The sequence below is a fragment of the Phlebotomus papatasi genome, chromosome 1 (genome assembly GCF_024763615.1).
Source record: "Phlebotomus papatasi isolate M1 chromosome 1, Ppap_2.1, whole genome shotgun sequence".
Lineage (NCBI taxonomy): Eukaryota > Metazoa > Arthropoda > Insecta > Diptera > Psychodidae > Phlebotomus > Phlebotomus papatasi.
Window position 1 is genome coordinate 37,624,203 of NC_077222.1, and position 21,150 is coordinate 37,645,352.

General features: G+C 35.3%; 2 protein-coding genes across 3 annotated transcripts in view; one reads left to right on the plus strand and one right to left on the minus strand.

The window, feature by feature from the left end:
• LOC129799030 (G-protein-signaling modulator 2) overlaps positions 1-7,187 on the minus strand; it is a 48,808-nt gene extending 41,621 nt beyond the window's left edge. For both annotated transcript variants that reach the window (XM_055842626.1, XM_055842625.1), the window contains exons 1-3: positions 7,127-7,187; positions 6,675-6,770; positions 6,198-6,601 (exon numbers count right to left, since the gene is read on the minus strand). In XM_055842626.1, coding sequence (XP_055698601.1) covers positions 6,198-6,601; positions 6,675-6,770; positions 7,127-7,171 — 545 coding nt within the window. In that variant the 5' untranslated portion in view covers positions 7,172-7,187. The remainder of the gene's footprint in view (positions 1-6,197; positions 6,602-6,674; positions 6,771-7,126) is intronic.
• Positions 7,188-7,300: 113 nt separating this feature from the next.
• Positions 7,301-20,831, plus strand: LOC129799027 (uncharacterized). The gene is made up of 5 exons (XM_055842619.1): positions 7,301-7,925; positions 7,988-8,168; positions 14,720-15,965; positions 16,035-16,239; positions 19,624-20,831. The coding sequence occupies exons 1-5, from the start codon at positions 7,757-7,759 to the stop codon at positions 20,718-20,720; spliced, it is 2,898 nt and encodes a 965-aa protein (XP_055698594.1). The 5' UTR covers positions 7,301-7,756; the 3' UTR covers positions 20,721-20,831.
• The last annotated feature ends 319 nt before the right edge of the window (positions 20,832-21,150 follow it).

Below are 21,150 nucleotides of genomic sequence, written 5' to 3' on the forward strand. Positions count from 1 at the left end.
TTTATGGTGTTTGCTGAAGAAAATTGTCCAAAAAAAGCACTTCTTGAAATTCTTTTCTTGGAACTTTATGCTATTATCTATATACTTTTGCAATAACAATAGAAATAATGTCAACAGAAAATTCCCAAAAAGAAGGAAATTGTTTATGTAATAAAATTGTAAAAATTCTCGGGAAAAATACTTCAACTCTTGCGACATTTCAACTTTATTCTTGCTTTTGTTTTCTATGATAAGCTTTCAGTAGTTTGAAAGCATCAACTTTGCTCGAAATCCCTCAAGGATTAATGTGTCAGATTCTAGAATTTCTTTGAAATCAGATAGCATTAAATGTTATATCATCATAAATTCTGAAGCTCCTTCTGGTGGAAGTTTTAAATCAAATCAGACAGGTTACAGTATGTTTGTGGAATTTGAAGATAAATTAGCTTTTGGTCATGTAATTAAATATTCAAGCTTTCTCTCTATGATAGAAATAGAGAAAATGGGAAATGTAACAATAGATTGGGAATTTACGGCTTTTAGAGTTCTAGTTGCAAGCGTTCCAATTTTGCAGAATGCTTGGAGTTTATTGGATGTTATGCTAATTCTTAAAAATCGATTGCACATTGATTATGCATTTCGATGAATAAAATTGTAAATGATATAACTAGAATTTCACTGAGGCATATTCTCTTTAATTTAGCAATATTTATGTTTACTAATTTACATATTATTTGAAACATTTTTCAATTGCTTCAAAATTTGTCGAAAATCACGTATTAGCTGCAGTTTACCGAATCATTATAGTAAGGTGGGGTAACTGGATCGTTTTCCGAAGAGTGCTACTTAAACGCTTGTTTTTGGACTTATGAAATTCTTTTTTACTTCTTCTAAATCCATAGAATTATTCACTGTTTCATTCAGAAACATAATATAAAAAAATATCAAAAATATTAAAGAAAATTTATAAAATAATGATAATACTGAAATAAGTCAGCATGCACTAACTGGGTCGCCTTTTCGCTAATTCACTTTTAATCAAACCTTTGGATTTAAAATACTTTTTTCACAAGGAAAAAAAAAAACAATAAATGTTTTCAATCAACCAGCTTGTCATTAGCGAAAATATCACTGCTAAAAAATTTTTAGTGAAGAACCCAGGTGGCACAAGATTGAAATGAGTCGATTACACTCACTTATTTAATGGATAAAAATATTATTTTTGCTTTTTCTCAAACTTGAATAGTTATATTATGTTACTGTAGTGACTACATTACGGAAATAAAAATAAAAATATTATTTTAAGTGGATTAGTCATAAACGATCCAAATAGCGAAGCGCCCGGATTAGCACACTTGACTGTACTATCTTTATACTAGTTCAGAATTGGGAATTCTTGGCATTTCTTCAATTAAATCAATCAATTCGAGCATTCCGCAATGATAGGACGCTTTGCCATCTCTTTATTAATTCATAATGCAAACGCCTTTATTCTCGATGAATATCATTATATTTTATTAATTCAAAGTTACCGAGGGACACAACTTGTAACTACAAGTTTAATCTCTATGAAATAATAATATATAAATTTTCTTATTCTTCTTTGAATCGTGAAAAAATACAGAAATATTAAGGGCTTTCTCATTAAAATAAATTTATGGCCGGATTGTTTCCAATGGTGAATAAGTGGCTCTCAGAGTGAACCGAGTGAACCGTAAATGGTAATCAGCAAAATAGTGCCGATCTAAAAGGAGCTAAAAATTGGCAAACCGGCACTACTTTGCTAAGAAATTGACAGATCGGCACAATTTGGCCATAAATCGGTAGATTGATACGAGATCGGCAGATTGAAATCATTTTTGGAAGAAATCGACAGATAGGCACCGGAATGAACCGCGAGCAGCTCATTTATCTACTCCTGGATTGTGTCTCCGTAGTATTTAATGAAAGTGATTGAACAGACTTCTGTTCGCTTGATACGTAATCCCAAGAAATTTTGTGTTTGTGCACAGAGAGCGACAATCAGAACAAGTGATTCCCAACCAACAAATTTAACCCAGAGGCAGCAAAAAATCCCTACCTCCACCCAGGCTTGAACTGGGGGCCTTTCGTTATCTAGGCGAATGCCCTACCAACTGAGCTGTGGCTCTGATTGTCTTTGCCACTGATCTCAACCAATTGCCATGAGCACTTCAACTTGTTGTCAACTCGATACGACCCTTGAGAAACGATATTGTGCGTATAATTGTCGGGAATTCTCGAGAGTAGTATTTAATGACCAATAAAACATACGAAAAATTGTATTTTTCAGAATCTTTATCTTAATACAAATAGTTTTAGTTCAACAAATTAATTTATAAAATGAAAATTTAGAAATAAATTGGAAACTAAAAAAAAATTAAATCGCAATGGAAATATTGCCAAACACAAAAAAAAACCAACATTTGACTGACCCGACTGACCATTCAGATTGTCTAACTTTATTTTATTTTGAACAAATTTTGTTTAAAACGAATTGTTCCTAAAGCTTTGTCATTTAAAATGAGTATAGGAGTGGGGCAAACTCTATTGTTTCAAACCACTTTGCACAAAAGCATTCAGTGGTTTACAGAGAGATGTGAGAGGAGGGTTCATAACAATGTTCTCCCCAATCATTGAAGGGGCTCCCAAATGCATCAAACTTAACAAGAGCAAAGAACATCTTAATACCAAGGCTTAGAATGAGACGCACTTGGTTGACAAACAAATAATCACTCTCTGTATGGTATGTGTAACCAAGTTTTATTTTTTGATTAAATATTAAAGGGCGGTGAAGTGTCCCATACATTGCGACATGCTCGAATTTCTGACGCTATACCTTAAAAGTACTTTCACGTCCTTTTCTGATTCATAACCGATTTGAACCGATTTATTAATTCACTCAGAGGATCGCCCAAAGTAGCTTATAAGTAATACCGGTAATACCAATAATTGAGTTTCGAATAAAAATTACTTATTGGTTCATAACGGATCTAGGGTAAGTGTGCCAAATTCCGGCCAGCTTGCAATTTCGGCCACCTTTTTTGTTCCTCGAATTTACATGAATTTTTAGTTTTTACATACTCTAGAGATTATACAATGCAAATAAATAACAAAAAATGTAGCTTCGACAAACGAGATGACGTGAAAAAGGCATTGGAAGAATTCCCGAAGAGCAAGGAACTATGAGAATGAAGGTGGCCGAAGTAGGGTACCAAAGCTATGTCTACATTTTTATTCATTTTAAAATGTATTAAGAATGATTTTAGAGTAAATAAAGACGGTAAACTCTTTACAAGGTTCCAAGCAACACTCTTACAGAAAAAAGAATAAAAAAATCAAGTTATATAATATTTAAAAAAAATTACATTTCAAACTTGAGACTTTGGCGCTTGCATGCAACTATGCCGAAATTTGGCACACTTACCCTATTACCAGTGCAAAACCAAATAAAACCGGTTTAGTATTGTTAAGAATTTCAAGACCTGTCAAACGAGTCCCAACATGAGGCAATTCGATTGAGGAATACGCTCTCTAGAGCAATTTTTGCGTTTGACCTTGAAAAACGGTTATTTGGAATGATTCAAAGGTATTTTTGTATGTAAACGAAATGTCTACCATGGCAATTACTAATATATTTCCAAAAATAAAAAAAATGTGAAATTTTGGTTGGTAAATATATTCAGGGAGTATATCGACGGATCCATTCCATACAGGGCAGAGCATTCTCATACATTTTCCGTACAAAAATGTGGTTATATTTTTTCTTAAGTGGTTTTTTAGTTTTGGTATAAAACCAAATGCAATCAATTTAAAACTATTACCAAATGAAAGAGTATCTAATGTTATCTTATTAGCACAAAATTTATAATGATTGCACGAGGATAATAGTTCCTAAAACCTTTACGAAAAAGTCGTAAAATTCGCAATTCTTTGAATCTTTTTGAAAAATTTTCTTTCTGTAACACAAGTAAAATTTTAAATTCAATAAAAATATATTCTCTGTATATGTGGCTACCATTTCGTGTTATATTTATTTTTGTGGAATCTAAAGCTTAAAAATTATAAAGAATTTAAGAAAAATGTACCATTTATGAATTAAAATGCTCCATTCGTTAGTTAATCATCCTAGATTCCATACTATTCTCTAAGTTGACTTGGAATTATATTATTCCGAGAGATATGGTATTCCTGGGATCGAGATCTACAACTGGAGAAAATTTTGTGGTCATCCGATGTTCGGGTAACGAGATATTCATTTTTTTTTTTGGAAAAAAAATTACACAGGCAGCATAGGAAATTGCCAACTTTAAATGGCTCTCATGAAAAGTTGTCGTTCTGAGATAGAAGTATGGATAATGTAATCGTCGCGTCGATTTTATTATTGTGACGAATTTGCCTTTTAAATGGCTAGGGCTAGTGAAATATTCACGATAGACCTCCCATGAACCTCTACACTGCGCCCTTGAGTCCCTCATAACCTCAAATATCTGTTTTGGGGCGAGAATTCCTGTAGATTGACGTGAATGCGATGTTTACACTTAAACCTTATACTTCGGGAGGGCAACGCGTGTGCGGTAAAATGACAAGGAAGTCAATAGTAGCCAATAAGAGTGTGGGCTGGGCTCCTCTACCCATATTCGTAATATTTTGCTCTTTGTGCGGAGTTCGAGTTCAAGCAGTAAGTTTATAAAAGAATTTAGACTTCACAAAGAATTCTGAAGCTGTTAACTGACCGTTCTTAGGGGTTGATCAGGCGGTCAGAGACAACATTAATTAAGATTCATATCAAACTTAACCAAAAAGGAGATGCCAAAGCTTCAATGTGTTGCGAAGTGCTCGAACTCGTGATTTAGAATGCAATACCTTAAAGTACTTTCGCATAATTTACCGTTTATCGATTTAACAATCGATTTATTGAAGAGATTGAATCATTCTAAAGATCGCCCAAAATAGCCGAGGAATTAGTATAATTGAATTTCTGATAAAAATTAATTATTGATTATGAATTGGTTCATTACTGGTTCAGATCCTATTGGAATCCGTTCAGATCTTATTGGAAATTCCAAGACTTCCACAGAGCCCAAAATTATACCATTAGGATGAGAAATACACTCTCTAGAGCCTTTTTAACCTGTGACTTCGGAAAAACGGTTCTTAGGAATGATTCGATGGTATTTTCGTACAAGGACGAAATGTCCGCCTGGATAATCTCTAAAACCGAAAAACGGTTTTGGAAGGGAAGGGGAGGGGTGGTGGGGAAGATGAAGGTCAACTTATGACGGGGTCCCTCGAAGGTGCCAAGTCGCTATCTCTAACCGTTTGGCCTCTAGAGCTGATGACAACCGGACGGACAGCCGATTACAATTTTGATTACAATTACATTAAGCTATCTATCAGCTTAAGTCGAAAGTGTGTTTAGGGCATTATACACTAATGGGCAACTTGCTTTAACCATAAACTTTTTCCCTAAACAAATTTTGAAAAATCGTGTTTTCCTAATTTTTGAATTAGTTTTTAGGTAAATTATGAAGATTACTCCCAGTTCCCCAAAGGTGTCTGTAGGATTCGGAAAAGCATTTAATATTGAGGTAATGCTTTTTACAATTTAACAAATATATAACTTTATTTCAGTGATTATTTATAATTTCACAATTAAAAAAATTAGTCTTCAATCTTTGATTAATTGAACAGGACTAAAATTTTCTCGCAAATTAGACTACTTTTCATGAACATTTTCTTCCAAATTATTTCCCACATGTTATAACGTCCACAAATGATGACTCCACGCCCTATGCATAAATTTTAAATGGGCGTGACCTAAAATACTTTTAGGGCGGAGCTTCATTGGAAGATCTAAAATCATTTCCATGGGATAATAAGTTTATTTTAAAAGTTAAGGTAATATATTTTTTATTTAGATAAAAATACGGTTCTTAAAAGACCCCTCGCGAAGTCCTAATTTAAAAAAAAAACAACGAAAACAATTACCGAAATTCAACAAATTTTAAATTAAATTTTTGTAACGGAGGGTGCCAAATGCGAAAAACAAAAGAAACATGCAAGAAAGTTTCGCAAAGGAAAAATTAGAAATTGTAGTCAATCAAATGAAGGAATGACTAACCCCTCGTTTGGTACCGGACCCCAATCCCAAACATCCCGGAATTTCCACTGAAAAAAGTGAATAAAGGATAACTTACTGATAGTATCCGACGGCTTTCATGAGTGCCTCCTTGACGTCATCGGAGAAATCTCCCGGATCCCGCTGCCCCATGTGCTTCCCCTTGGAATGGTACACATTGCCCAAGTTGTAGAGGGCCCGGCTCTCACTGAGCCGGTCCCCCAGTTGCCTGGCCAATGTTAGGTGCCTCTCGCAGCAGATGGCCGCTTCATCGAAGCGCCCCATCACTTTGAGAGTATTCCCCAGATTCCCCGAGGACTTTGCCTCGCCCAGTTTGTCATTCATGGACCGAGCTAGAGTGAGGTCGAGCTTGTGGAAGTCCATGGCTTTGGAGTAGTCGCCTAGGTAGAAGTAGGCGTTGCCCAATTGGCTGTAGATGGCACTCAAAATCCGGAGATCATCAGTTCCCGCCTGAATGGCAGCCTGAAAACCACAAATTGCAAAATTCCCATGACAGCTGCCCAATCATTTCCTGCTCCCGGAAGCAGTTCATTACCTGGAAGAATGCGACTCCTGCTCGACAGTCGCCACTTTTGCAGAGTCTCTCGCCCTCGAGAGCCAACTCCAGACACATGGAAGAGCCATCGTTGGTCTGAAAGCAGCGTTAATTGGACGCAATTAGACTTATTTTATGACAAATTCACACAGTTCCAGGGCACACTGTCTCAGTGTGATTCACAGTGACTCATTCCATGCTTTTCTTTCGCAATCTCTTGAGTCTTGAGAAATTCTCAGGAATTGCACGAGTAGGAAGTCTTGAGAGTGTCTTCCACCAAGGATAGCATTGCGATTTTTTGTCCTGTCTTGTCACATTTTCAAATAAAATCCATATGAATCTTCAACAAGTGACCTCAAAGGGGGGAAAAGCATTGAAATTTATGGAAAATTGCTTGGAGAAATGGGTGAAAATTGAAGAAATGCGTTGTTGTTGTGGGAAGAAAGGGCTACCTGGGTGTCTGTTAGATTTTCCGCACTTGCAGACAGGGAGGACATATTTCTAGCAATTTCACACGCAATCACAACACATTTATCACACCGTCGCACATTAATACACTCGTTTACGCGGAAAATACCGTGAAAATCTTTGATTTTCTTTGAGAAAGGCGTTGCAGAGCCAAAATCGTCTCGCGTTTGTTGGTAAATTGGGGAAAGTGGTGAAGATGGTGAATAAAAGTGGTAGAATTTCGTAGCGCTAGTGGCGCCACTAACCCGTAGAACAGATTTAAACATAAACGGCCGAACTTTTCATGAAAATTTTATTTTTCCCAGGTTTTTTTCGTTTTCGTTGTAAAAAATCAGAATTTAGGAATATGAGAAATATTATAGAGAGAACAATTGTTTTTTTGATTGTGTTTCATAGGGAAATTTATGTATTTTTCCATGCATATTCAATGAAAGTGGTGGGGGGTTTCGAAAATTTTCTAAACCTCACAGTGACAGTATAACTGTCAATCGGTGAGTGCGGAAAAAGGCAATTTCGCCATAGATAAATATTTTTATCGTGCATTTTACGGCTGATTTATTGTGATAGCACCAAAAAAGAGGAAAGATTCCCTCAATTGTGATGCAATTAGTGTGATGGACAGCAAGTCCGAGATGAATGGTGGTGTGAAAAAGTGCGAGGAAAGTGAGGAGAACAAACTTCATCGTGTTCTCAGTGTTTTTCTCAACAACGTTCGTATCAACAATGATGTTTATTTAGAAATGCTAATTACACACTTGTCCGGAAAGAATAAAAATGTTGAAGGTATGTTATCTCCTCTATTTGCTGTTGGACTTTACTGTGCACTGATAAGTGTCTTCCGTCAGATTGCACAAAATTCATCAAATCCCCAAAGATTCTGGAATGGATTGAGCGGGCAGTTGATCAGTGGGCAACCAAGGGGCTCTCAGATCATCACATTGTGGGATTCACACTGAGACTCTTGGCCCTGTACATTGAGGAACCGGCAAACTTTGCAGTTGTGAAGGACAAACAACTTTTGGACAGGTAATCTCTTGGCGTCAGAGAATTTCACAATTCGAATAAATTATGTGAAATTATCTGGAGGCTAAAGAAGAATCTAATCCCAAAGAACATTCCCATTACCTGTGCCTGGATCTTCTTTTATCTATTCACAAGTTGACTCATACAGATAACTCCAAAACATATTAGCATCTCTGTGATAATTGCACTTATTCAATATCTTATCATTCAATCACGGAAGAGCAAATTATAGCTCTATCTTCTGCTCCTCATTTTCTCAGACGAGCTTCAGTTCTGAAAATTCTACTACAAAATCTCTCAAACTCTCCCGAATCATTTTGTTATCATCTACGTGGCTCCTCTAAAAAACTTACTTGATAAAAACATTGAACTCTCCTTTACTGATAATTTATTTACTGTTGAAAAGTGATGACCAAGTGAAAAACACTCGGCAGAATGCACGCGACTTTATAAATTTTTTTTTCTCCTCCAACTACAGTATTATTAATCGTATCGAGATATATTCATCACAAAGGTAATCATTTTACAATGTCCATATCCCGTGTTAGAAGAATCTGCTAGTCCGTTTGTAGACCGCCCAGGAGCGCCTTCCCCGTATTGTGGATGCTTCTTCTATGCTCCCGGAGTTGTTGGGCTTAGGCGGTGCATTATATTACGTTATTAACATATGAAAATTGCCTACATTAGACATTCAGATCTTTGCACCGGGCGGGACTCGAACTCACAACAGTAAGTCGAGCCAGGGAATCGATCCGCCCAAGAGCCAACGGTCTTGCCTATTGCGCCATTGATTCCAACTACAGTAGACAAATTAATTTACAAACTGTTCGTGGACTCTTCCACAGAAATTTACATATATTTGACCTTACCGGGGTATAGTGGTTTGGACTTGAGTCCAGGCCGAAAAGTCGGTCCGGTCAAGACATTTCTAGTTATAGTTCAGTTCAGGGAACATTGAGGTAGGAGTACGACCTATCGTTGGAAAGGTCTCGACCTCAGCTCCAACATACTCAAATTGAAAGAAAAAGTATTTCAAAATATTCGACCACGGATATTCGAAATCAAATTTTCGATTAATCAGACCTCCGGTTAAACCGGCTAAAGTTGAGGTGTTTAGAGTTGTAGGGGGAAGTGGGGAACCTTTGAAAGTGGGGCACCTTTGAAATTGGCATTTTTCCTGTAATTTAGCCTGTAATCCTGTAATTTAGCTTCTCATTCTGTTTGTGCACCTAAATTGTATCACGAGAAGGCTCAATTTTATTTAGAACTAGGTGAAAAATTCCAATTTCAAAAGTGCCTCACTTCCCCTTAGCGTTTACTGAGAGTTTTCCAAATTACCAAAAATTTTTCAAATTCTGGCAAGAACCGGAGCTATGGCCATTTAAAAATTCAAAATTTAACCCCTTGTATTCGGGTCAAAGGTCGGGGGAGCTTAAATGTTTTTTTTTTAATCGGAAACTCTTAGGTTCAGCTGTAACATACTAAAATTTGAGACCGATCCATGCCATATTGGTTGAATTATTCAGAAAACAAAATTTTTGAGTGTTTTTAATTAATTATAATGAAAAAGAGATGGTAAAGCGTCCCAGCTTCGCGAAGTGCTCGAACTCTCGAGAAACAGCTATCCGTGTATCACATTTTCGAATGATTTTTGAGTACATACCGATTTACTACACATTAAATTGATTGATAAATTTAAAGAAATCATACTGAATTAAGAAATTGCTTAAAAAATAGGTTTTAGAATATTTTAACAATTTATAATATTGTATATTTTTTTAATTTCGGAAAAATAAAAAGTAAATCTAAGAAAAGTAAGTCACTTACAGGTATATTACCGATTCACTACAGTGGACTCTCTCTCAATCGGGAATATGGGGCGAAATGTCATCCGGTTTATCGATAGATTTGGGCGTCAAAGCCTTTGTAAATTCCACAAAAAGCGCTCAATTATAGAGAATCACGATAAAATAGAAAGAACTACAGCGAATTTGAGCGAATTAGCTTCATAATTAAACGTTAAAATTGTCAAGAAAATTTGTCGCCCGATTGAAAAAGAGCCGATTGAGTGAGAGTCTACTGTACCAATGCATCCAGATATTGCAAGATCTTTCAAAAAATTCAAATTTAAGCAAATCGGTTGAAAAATTGGCCCTCAAAAGTTGTTAAACTATGACCTTAAAAAATCGATATAGAAATGTTTCCGTACATAGATGTCTAAGGACGACATATTCGACTTGACTACCTCCTAAAACTATTCGACATTTTAAAATGAAGAAAAGTGTAGACATTAGCCTTAGTGGCATATTTCGGCCACCTTGATTCTGCATTGAGAAAAAAAAGATGATGTGATTAACTTTTTTTCCTCATAACTTTAACACTTTTTAGGTATAAAAATATATTAAAATTTTTTAATGTTAATTTTACACCTTTTTAAGGGTAAAATTAACATGAAAAAGGGTAACTTTAACCCCCAATACACCTAAACAGGGTAATATTTACACCGATTTCGGATCAACACTGCAGGGTAAAATTAACATTTCCGGAATGTTATTTTAACTTTTTCAGATTTCTCTCACTCAGTGTGATAGTTCCTGGCCCTTCCGAAATTCTTTCAAAGTCTTTTTCATATCATCTCGTTCGTCAAAACGATATTTTTTGCATTATAATCTCTAGGTCTAGAAAATGCAAAAAACTAAAAATTCATGTTAATTTAACCCTTTAAGGACGATAGGAACACCGGTGTCCCATAAAGAAAATAATTTTTCCTGACTTTTCCTAGGGTTATTTTTTTTCTTATGTCTGTATATAATTGTAAATAGAAGGTTGAAGGAATCTAGAATATTTTTTGCAAGTCTCTATCTATTTGCTATGTAGTAAATATTTAAGCTCAAAAATGGTGAATTTTTAAATTCTCTTATTCATAATTGATTTTATTTATTTTTTATACTTCCAATTTTACTTAAGCAAAACCGTTTTGGCAATAAAAACTACAATACTCATACGTAATAATTTTCATTAACGCGAAAAATATTATTCATTGGTATTGTCAGAAAAATTACTTAAATTTTTGGACTATTTTTGTCCCTATCGTTCATAGAAGCACAAATTACACCGAATCAGACTGTGTTGGACTTTCCAAGGTTAGATGTAAGATTTATCATTGATTATGTTTCTCAGTTTAATTTTTATAGTTGATTTTCAGTTTGTGAAAAGTGTCTCATCGTTAAAGGGTTAAGGAACATAAAAAGCGGCCGAAATTGCAAGCTGGCCGGAATTGGGTACACTTATCGTAAAGCCATTTTAGAATTATTTTTTTTATTCTTTATAGTTCAGGTCAGGAAAATAGGAGGCCTTTAGTCTCTTTAATCGAAAATCCTTATGTTCAGCTATAACATTCTAATAAAATTTTGGAGCGATTCGTGGGGCTGGGTTATTGAGAGAACAAATTTTCGGTGGTGTTCCAAAATAGCAAATGGGGATTGAGGGATAAATCTAATATCACTATCTGATGTCGTTCACCATATATTTGAAATCTCTTTTCACTCTCTATCCCAGAAACATTTGAACTTCGTAAAAACGTCCGAAAAATTGTTTTTTAGCGGGTATCATATTCGTGATCTAGAAATGTCAAAACATGTATACAAAGTTTTGAGCGATCTGTTGAGGTCACACTTCACTTCGGATTACAGAAGCTGAGATTGTGAAGAATCTTATCTAACATAGTTCCCTTGGCTTTGATTAAAAGGTTTATGCCCTCGTAGACCACTTGCGGCTTAAGCCGAGAGACGGCTTAATGAGGAACTGATGGCAAAGTAGTTAATTATATTAAGCCGTCTCTTGGCTTAAGTCGTAGGGGTGTCCAACACATAACAGTCAAAATTTTATTAATAACTCAAGTTCGAGTAATTATAATGCAGTCTTTAAGAGTTCGAGCAGTAATTAAATCACTTTGCTAATTGCTGCATGTTTTGTGCTAAGTTTAAATATTTTGAAGGGAGAGCAGACCCCCGAATGCACTTGCGAGAGAGTATACATTTGTCATCAATATATTCATAGTCAATACAATTATATAATGCTCCATTGGTTCAATATCATTGATTGCATCTTCTTAAACAAATAGAATAATTGTCACCATATTCGATCACGCGAAGTTTCTCACTGTGTGGCAGAAAATACTGATGTTATTATTATAAATAGACTGATCTTTCCGTGTTTTCACTGACTTGAACTTGATTATGCCAAGTATCCATGTGTTTTGAGCAAAAAAAAAGTCAAAAGGTCATAAAATTCGCTTTTTCTTCCAAGGCAAATTTTCAAACAATTTTTGATATCAAGTTTACTAAATGAATTCTTTTAAATTCCATTCTAAATTGGAATTATGATTATTACTTTGTGGCTAAAAATTATTGGGACTAAAGTTCAAACAAATCTTTTCCAGATCCTATTTTAGTTTATTTTTAAGCAATGCTTCAATAATGTCCTTTAAAGTTAAAAAAAAAAACTTTAATCACTGAAATTCGGCATTATTCCGGTGGGAATTTTGAAAGTGATATACCAATTTTTGAAAATTATAGATTGCACTAGGCTTCTACAAATTAGTTCGAAGAGATTAAGGTTATTGATCTTGATTTTTCTATTTCGCAAAGAGGTTATACTAAAATTTGAGGTTATGTAAGATCTAACCCGGAAAAAAGGTAGCCTATAACAGAAACTTTTCAAGTTAATTGTAACATGCACTTTTGACAAATTATTTATTCTAGAAGTTTTTTCTTAATATTGCGAGGATTTGGTATTTTCCGGAGGTTAGGATTTGATTTGATAGGGGAAAGTGGGGCACATTTGAATTGGGGCAGCTTTGAAATTAGGCTTTTTTCCTATTTTTAAATAGAATTAGACCTTACCGTGATATTATAATTCAAAATGTCAGTTGTGAAGCTAAATTACATTATGATAAGCCTCAAAATCCTTTCAAAAATAGGAGAAAAAACCCAATTTCAAAGCTGCCCCAATTCAAATGTGCCCTATTTTCCTCCTAAATGTACAACTTTTTGATTAGTTTTTTTTTATCATTAAAATTATCAGAAAACTCTTCTACATGTTAGTGTTCAAGATAGTTTCTCACACAAAATATGTTTTAACCTCTTTTAGGTTAGGCTTAATATAGGGTAAGCGTGCCAAATTTTGGCATAGTTGCAAATAAGCACAGAAGTCCTAAGTTTGAAATGCAATATTTTTAATACATATTGATATTTCTTGTTATTTCCTCATCGGGCGGGTTGTATAGAACCTTGGAAACTAGTTTATTATCTTTGTTTTCTTTAAATGAGTTCCTAAAATACTGAAAAATCAATAAAAATATAGACATTGCTTTGGTTAGTATTCCGGCCACTTTGAGTGTAATACCGGCCACCTTGTTTGTGACCACCTTTTGTGAAGCAACGTATAGAAAATTTCAAAACGACATACAGAACGAGTTTAAACATATTTACTTTAATACGTTTATATGACCCATAAGCCCTGAGATCTTCCGTGTAATTTGTCGTGAAGACCTGAAGAGTTTAAATTGGCATCCCAAATTTACGCGTAGATTCCCGTATCAGTTTGCCCTTCCTGAACTCTTCCAAGGCTTATTCTACGTCATATTTTTCATAGGGGCTATGCTTTTTCTTCTAAGGGCATCGTAGAACTCAGAAATTGAAAAAAAAAACAATAAATAAGAAATTTAGGAAAGGAAAAGATGTTGCCGGAATAGACAAACATTATCTCACCGGAGAGACGCTCATAAAGTATATATTTTTTTATGCGAAATACAAGATCCAGCGTAGAAATTTTACCGGAAATTTAAAGAATGATTCACTATTAACCTAAACAGAAAGAATCTTTAATGAAAACTAAGACTGCTAGAAACACAAGCGATCTGTCATATTTTTTGTAAGATTCTTTCCACACCGAATTTTTACTACATCACAAATTAAATTCCAATTATATACCTAAAATTTAACGATCTTTGCGTTAGTACATCCTAAAATGAATAAATATTTAAAAGCAAAATAAATTTATTGACTATTCGAAGATTAAATCCATAATTGTAATTCATTTTAATTGTTTGGCCGAAATTACACTCAAAGTTGCCGAAATATGAAACTGGCCGAAATTTGGCACACTTACCCTAACCTATGATTTTTGAAATTAACCTATGAACCAAATAAGAAAATGAAGATTATTAATCAAATTATTCTACTGTTAATTCAACAGATTTAGTTATCTCCTTTTAAAATAAGAAGAACCATTTTAGTCCATCTTATTGATCCTACTCATATAAAACTTTATAAGCACGCATAATGGTTATCTGATTTTGGGGTTTCTACAAAAAAAAACTACCAACGATTTTTTGAAACAAGAAATTCATAAACAAAAAAAAATAACCTTGGATTTCAATTCAATTATCTATTTTGCAATTAGTTTTTTTTTGTGTCACTCAAATAACAGTGCCTCTAAAAATAATTCTCTGATTGAGAAGATTCAGAGCTTGACCTTTGAAAAATTTTCAGGGTGCATGAAATCATTAATAGTCCATCAACCGTCCAAACTCCATCGATTCAGCTGGCAAATGTGATACTCCTAGCGGGAATTGCAAAGCACGAAGATGGACTTTTGTGGATCAAGGATAAGAGAGCCTGGTTGATAACTGTTGACTATTGTCATACCGATCGGACTGTCTATGTTGTCCGGGAAGCTTTGACTTTTATCCATGGAATAATTGGCAAATTGTGCTTCAGTGAAGATCGCAAAACTTGCATTGAGATCTTCGAGGAGATTTGCAAGCCATTGGAAGAGATAAAGAAGACAGATTTGAGTCCTGTAGTGTCTGTGGATGATTCAGAAATGCAGAAGTATGTTACACCAACGCTGCATATTCTGGGTTATTTGTTGTACAAGACGATCAAGAAGAATGAATGTGGGAAGATTTCCAAGTATATCATAGAGACGTGTAACTTGGAGGGGTATTTGTGGCGTCTGGCCTGTGTTACGCACGATAATAGGTTCCTGGGGAAGTTGATGAGGATCTTTGTGCTGACAAATTTTGCCCAGGTGCAAGTGAGGAGGGCTGAGCAGGGACACGATGATGAGAATTTCAATGAATTTGGAGTGAGATTCTTCAATTGCATGAATTTCTGCATTAGTCGCCGAAGTGGAGGTAATATCTTGATGATGGCTGAGCTGAGTCATATCCTGTGGAAATCTCTCAATCCTCCGCCACCAATTGAAGTAGCCATGGAGAATCAAAAGATTCAGTTTGAAGATCAATTTATTGTGCTGCAAATAATGCCGGTGCTGTACAAAATTCACAGCCGTGCTGAGGAAACAGCCTGCCTTGATCAGTACATCATGAAGCTTCTCAATGTCTCATCTGAGCATACAATCCGGCTGTGCTATGCCTTTAGGGATCTCATGCTCACAGTTGACAATGATACTGTCACAGATTTTGCCTGCAAAGCCATCCAAAGTATCCTGGGCATGAAGGAAGTTTTAACGCGCGAAAGAGCCGTCATTGTCTTCCAAGCCCTTATTTACTGCTTACACTCCACGGAACCTGACAATGGCTGCATGCTGGATAGGCCCAATATCATCTCCACGGACCTTCTCGTTAAATCACCCAATCTTCTGTCCTTTGTCCTCACTGGACTTCATGGACTCGTCAAAGAGTACAAGATCACATGGAAGGAATGCCTAGAATCGACATGTTTGATTAACTTTATGCTAGCACTTCTGGAAGATCCTAATCTATCCTCAAGAGTAAGTTTTTTTTTATTCTTGTAAGTGACCAAGTAGAAGCAGACTCAATCTAGATTTTTCTCCATGAAGCACGTCGTGCAAGCTCTTCAGCTCACTCAATTGTCCATCGAACACTTCTTGGCTCCTAACTTGGCGCTCCTGGTGGACACTCTCAAGGGATCAGCGATGGAAGGACTGGGGCAAATGATCTTCAAGAAGCTCCACGACAACTCCTGGGAGACTCGGGATAGCACTCTTGAGCTGCTGTCTGCGATGGTGATGATTTCTGAACAAAGTAAGTCATGAAATTATCAAGCAAAATCTTAATATTCTCTAATTGGGCTTAAACTTTATCTAAGTCTGCTTTGGAAAAATGCTTGCAAAAATTAAGGCGTTTTTAAACTTGTTGCGAATAATTTGAAGTTCAATATCGAGAAAACGGTGGGAGATATCACCTTGCGGCTCTTTTTCTTCAAAGATTGAATGTCTCAAAAAATTGCAATTCAATATAAAATTTTAGCATTTAATTTAAAATTAGTACAACTTCGATTTCCAACTAGATTAATACTAAAGATCCAACGATCTTGAGAAAAACGCATATCTTATAAATAAATACTTTGCAAAATATTATAAAAACATAAAAGGTTATGAGCACGACTTCAATTCAATTCATATTTTTTATTCATCATTTTTCCGGGAAGTTTTTATACATTTTGTCTTTTTACGCTAACCGCTTCAAAAGTAATTTAAAATGGTTCAATTCTTAAAAATTCTAGTCGAAACTTGGGCAAAATCTCATATAAGTAGTACAATTTGAGCCAGTTGATCTTAATAAAAAAAATCAGTGATCGAAAAATTACCGGTTCATGACCGATTAAAATTATTTTAATTTTGTTCTATTTTCTAAGATCTTTTAATTTAATCAATTTTTGCCCTAATCGGTTGATAAATAGGTTCTGTAAAGCCTTTTTAACCATAGATTTAAAAATAAAAAAAAAAAGTTTGAAGGAATGACAAGAGTTATTTTTGTAGAATGGAGTCATAACTTTTGAATAGAGAACTGTGGATGGAGAACTTATGGAGGGAGTCATGATGTATTTTTGAGAGATATAAAATTTTGCTATTTTTGGCTAGGTTTTCCAGTAAGGGATCCAAGAATTACGAGTTTTGGCTTAAAATTTTCAGAATCTCGGGATTTTTAAAATCCGGGAAAGTTCAGGGTCCCATAAAAAAGAATCTGGGGCAAAATTAGACAATCTGAGAAATTAGGCTTGTCTTATTTTGCTACTGTTTCTCATAATGAAAATATGTCTATTTTTAATTATACTCAGAAGATCTAAAAAACTGCCCCATAAACCTATATGAAACTGCCCCTCACACATTTTCGGAGCCTAACACAAATCTTTCAGAAACGTTTTAGAATTCATGCAGTGCTTAAATAACATTATTATTATCATGAAATTACTAGACAGCTAAATATTGCAAATAGAGAAAACTGGGGCAGTCGTAAACATGGGGTAGTTGTAAACATTGATTTTTATGTTTACACTACTTGAACTTATGTTGACTTTTTTCACTGAACAAGGATTCCTATTAAGTCTATGAATTTATATAGAATTTGTCCTCTAATGTCTGATATATCTAACTGAAAAAAATGGTAGTGTTACACCAAGCGCATGTTTATTATTGCCCCCTTTTTTCCCTATGTTATTATAATAGACAACTGAAATGGTTAGAAAAAGAAAATAAAAAAAAATAAGTAAAGGTTTTTCAAAAACCGGAACCAAGCGTCCAAGTTTTTCAAAATTCTCCAATTCACAATATAGAGCTCTCCATGATCTTTTTGCACTGTTTTGATGTTTATAACGGTATAATATCGATTTAAATTGGTTCGTAAGACTCATCTCAAAATTGAAAATTACTTAAAAAAGAGATGGCAAAGCGTCCCAGCCTTTCGGTATGCTCAAACTCACGAGGAAAAGCTATCCGTGTATTATCTTTTCGCATGCTTTTTGGGTACAATATCGCTATACTACCGATTAATTTGATTGATCATTAAAAAGTCATTCCGAAATAAGAAATTGATTAAGTAGGTTTTAGAATATTTTAGCGTGAGTAATATGCGTGAGATTTCAGTTTTCGAACAGATAAAAAAGTAAATCCGGGAAAGTAAATCATTTACGGGTACTATACCGGACTCATGATCGATTAAGTCCGATGCGGCCGGGTTGGAATTGGAACTTTAAAGGTCTTTAAAAAAAAACTAAATTCAACCAAACCGGTTGAAAAATATACTCTCTAAAGGGGGTTAAACTTCGATCTTCGAAAATTCGATATCGAAATGGTTTTATAACATAGGTGTCCACGAACGAAATATTCAACTTGACTATCTCTGAAACATATTCAAAAAAAAAATCGTAGGAGCCGTTTTCAAAATAAACCAAAAAACATGGTTTTGGAGGGAAAGAAGGTGGGTGGAGGAAAAAGAAAAAAAGGCTGTCCTAGATAATGTCGACTTATGTGGGGGTCGTTGAAGGCCGGAAGTCGATATCTCTTACCGTTTGGCCTCTAGCCCTGTCACAAGTTGAAAAAAAGTGGATTATATTACTGCACTCTCTTTGAGTTCGAGCAATAAAAAGGGCTAATTTTTTAAGAATTTTATCTTTAAAATTTAATTGACTAAAAACTTTGGAAGGAATTAATCGACTTCATTGCCATAGACAGGGGTATGACGTTTTCTATGTTTCCCGTATGTTTCTAGTGTGCCGAAAAAAAAAACTTTTGAGATTATTAACTGTTTTCTGTTATTGTAGAATGAATTAACAAAAAATACAAATACAAAATAATAGATAACTTAAGGACAACCAAAAACCCTAAATTGGCACCTGCGTACTTTTGGAGATATCTCGTGAAATGTGTACGAAAACAGGAAAAAATTTACAGTAAAACCTGTCGCATTTTTCAGAGCTAATAGCTAAAAAATACTTTCTCATCATTTACCGTTTACCGGTTTACAACTGATTTTACCCGATTTGTAAGTCACTCAAAAAAAAAACGCCCAAAATTAATAAAAAATCTCACAAGTGGATTCCCGATAAAAATTACTTATCGGTTCATAACCAGTTCATTACCGCTTCAGAAACTATTAGAACCAGTTCAATCTTTTCGGAAATTCCAAGACCTTTCCAACGAGATCAAATGTGATCCCATTCGGTTGAGAAATACGCTCTCTAGAGGCTTTTTAACCTTTAATCTTGAAAGACCGTTATGTCCGCCTAAGCCGCTTTCGAGTAAATCTAAAAAATATTATTTTTTGGAGGTTGTGGGGAAACATAGAAAAATGTTTCTAGATAATTTTTAGGAGGGGTCACTAAAGACTAGAAATTGATATCCATTTCGATTTGTCTTCTAGCCAGGTTGAAAAAAGTTTAAAAAATCGCATTTATTACTCTGTTTCCTCTGTTTACTATTGAGCACTAAAAATGCTATAAAGTTTCAATTCCGCCTCCGTAATATGAAGAATTTGGTCTGTCAGATCTATCCCTATCAAATATAGAAAAAAGCTAAAATTGTAAGTGCCCTTTTGTGAAACTGCCCCAACTTCTCCAATTGAATTCAGATAGGGCCGAAGCTCATATAGGGCTTCCAAATAGAATGAAAAAATGTAAATTCCTTGCAGAATTCCCAGCCTTCCAGCAGCACATCCTGGACAATAAATTGTGTCCGATTGTGGGCAGCATGGCGAAGAATGATCAGGAACCTTATGTCAGAGCCACAGCTCTCCATTGCATGTACAAAATGATGAAGATTCCGGGATACTGGGAGAAGTCCCTGAATTCCTTGGACCTTGTGACGCATTTACTGACGTGCCTGGGTGAGGAGAGTGAGGGAGTGGTCAGGAGGGAGGCTGTGTGTCTTCTGTGTTCGCTGTATGATCGCCAGAAAGTGCCTAAGAATCAACTGGATGCTGTCCTGTCGACAATGGCTCACTGTGCGGTAAATGATCTGCACTGGGAAGTGAAGATCAATGCATTGTTGTTCTGGAAGAATGTCATAATGCGTCAGTGTCAGCATCAGGGAGTCATCGATGGGGTCTTCCCGTCTGTGACGTTTTCCAAGGAGAACAAGAAGATTGTGACTTTGAATGAGAGGGAGATATCTCTGAGGATAGGAAGGATTTTGCATGAATTGTCTGTGCGAGGATGTTTGGGAGTGTTAATGGAGTGTCTGAAGGATGATTGTGATCTGGCCGTGGTGAAAGTTGCTGTAGAGGTGATAGAATGCCTAAAAGTTTTCCTCTCAAAGTACAAGTACCTCGAGGGGAGGAAGAAGTTGGAGGAGGAGAGTGCAAAAAAGGAGCACCCAGTAATTGATGTGCCCTATCAAAAGATCCCACCCAAAAGCCAAGATAGAAGTTCACTGGAGAGGAATAATGCTGATGTGTCGCCGGAAAAGAATTCTGACGTTGTCATTGAGTCCATTCTCGATGCAACGGATGTGAATCTTCTTGCCATAGCGTATGAGAATCAAATGACTGTGAATGGGCACGAGGAAGATGATGCCGTTAGGGAATCCCCAATTGATCCGAATCTGTACAAGAAATTCGCCAAAGTGACTCCCAATGAATTTCTCACGACACTCCTCGAGATCGATCTGGGTGAATTGGTAAGATCCAGATCGGATTGGATATTGCAAACGGAGAGCTTCAGCTCTCTCCTGGATGACATTCTACTCTCCTTCAAGGACATCAAGGTAAACGATGCTGATTGCTACTGAAAGAATTTATAGATTTGTGTCTGATGCACTGAGAGAATTTTTTAACAATTGTATAGAAATTTGTACACAAATTATTTTGCAAAGAACAATAAAACAAAATCAGGGAAATTATTTTTCAGTTATTGTTTATTGGTTTGCAATTGCAACAAAATTTTATCGAGTTTCCATGTTTTATGAAAGTGGTTTGTCAGCTAAATAAAGGTTTGTGTCTTAAGCAGCTGATAGTCATTTTGTGTCTTGGGTACAAATAGGCACTCTTCGGATATCTTCCAATATTACTTCTCAGGTAAAATAATAATAGTTAATTAATTCTAGCCTAATTAATAAATTTAAAGTCTATATAATTAATTACTGTAGATGTGGGTGGTTTTGTTTTCCTTTTGTTAATAGATTTTCCTTTAATTCTAGCAATAAATGATGGTCTTCATTG

Excerpts from the sequence above, each read along its gene's own strand:
- LOC129799027 (XM_055842619.1), top strand. The coding sequence starts at position 7,757 with ATGGACAGCAAGTCCGAGATGAATGGTGGTGTGAAAAAGTGCGAGGAA. Across the intron at positions 7,926-7,987 it reads AAAGAATAAAAATGTTGAAG|ATTGCACAAAATTCATCAAA; the intron begins GTATGTTATCTC and ends GTCTTCCGTCAG. Across the intron at positions 15,966-16,034 it reads ATCCTAATCTATCCTCAAGA|CACGTCGTGCAAGCTCTTCA; the intron begins GTAAGTTTTTTT and ends TTCTCCATGAAG.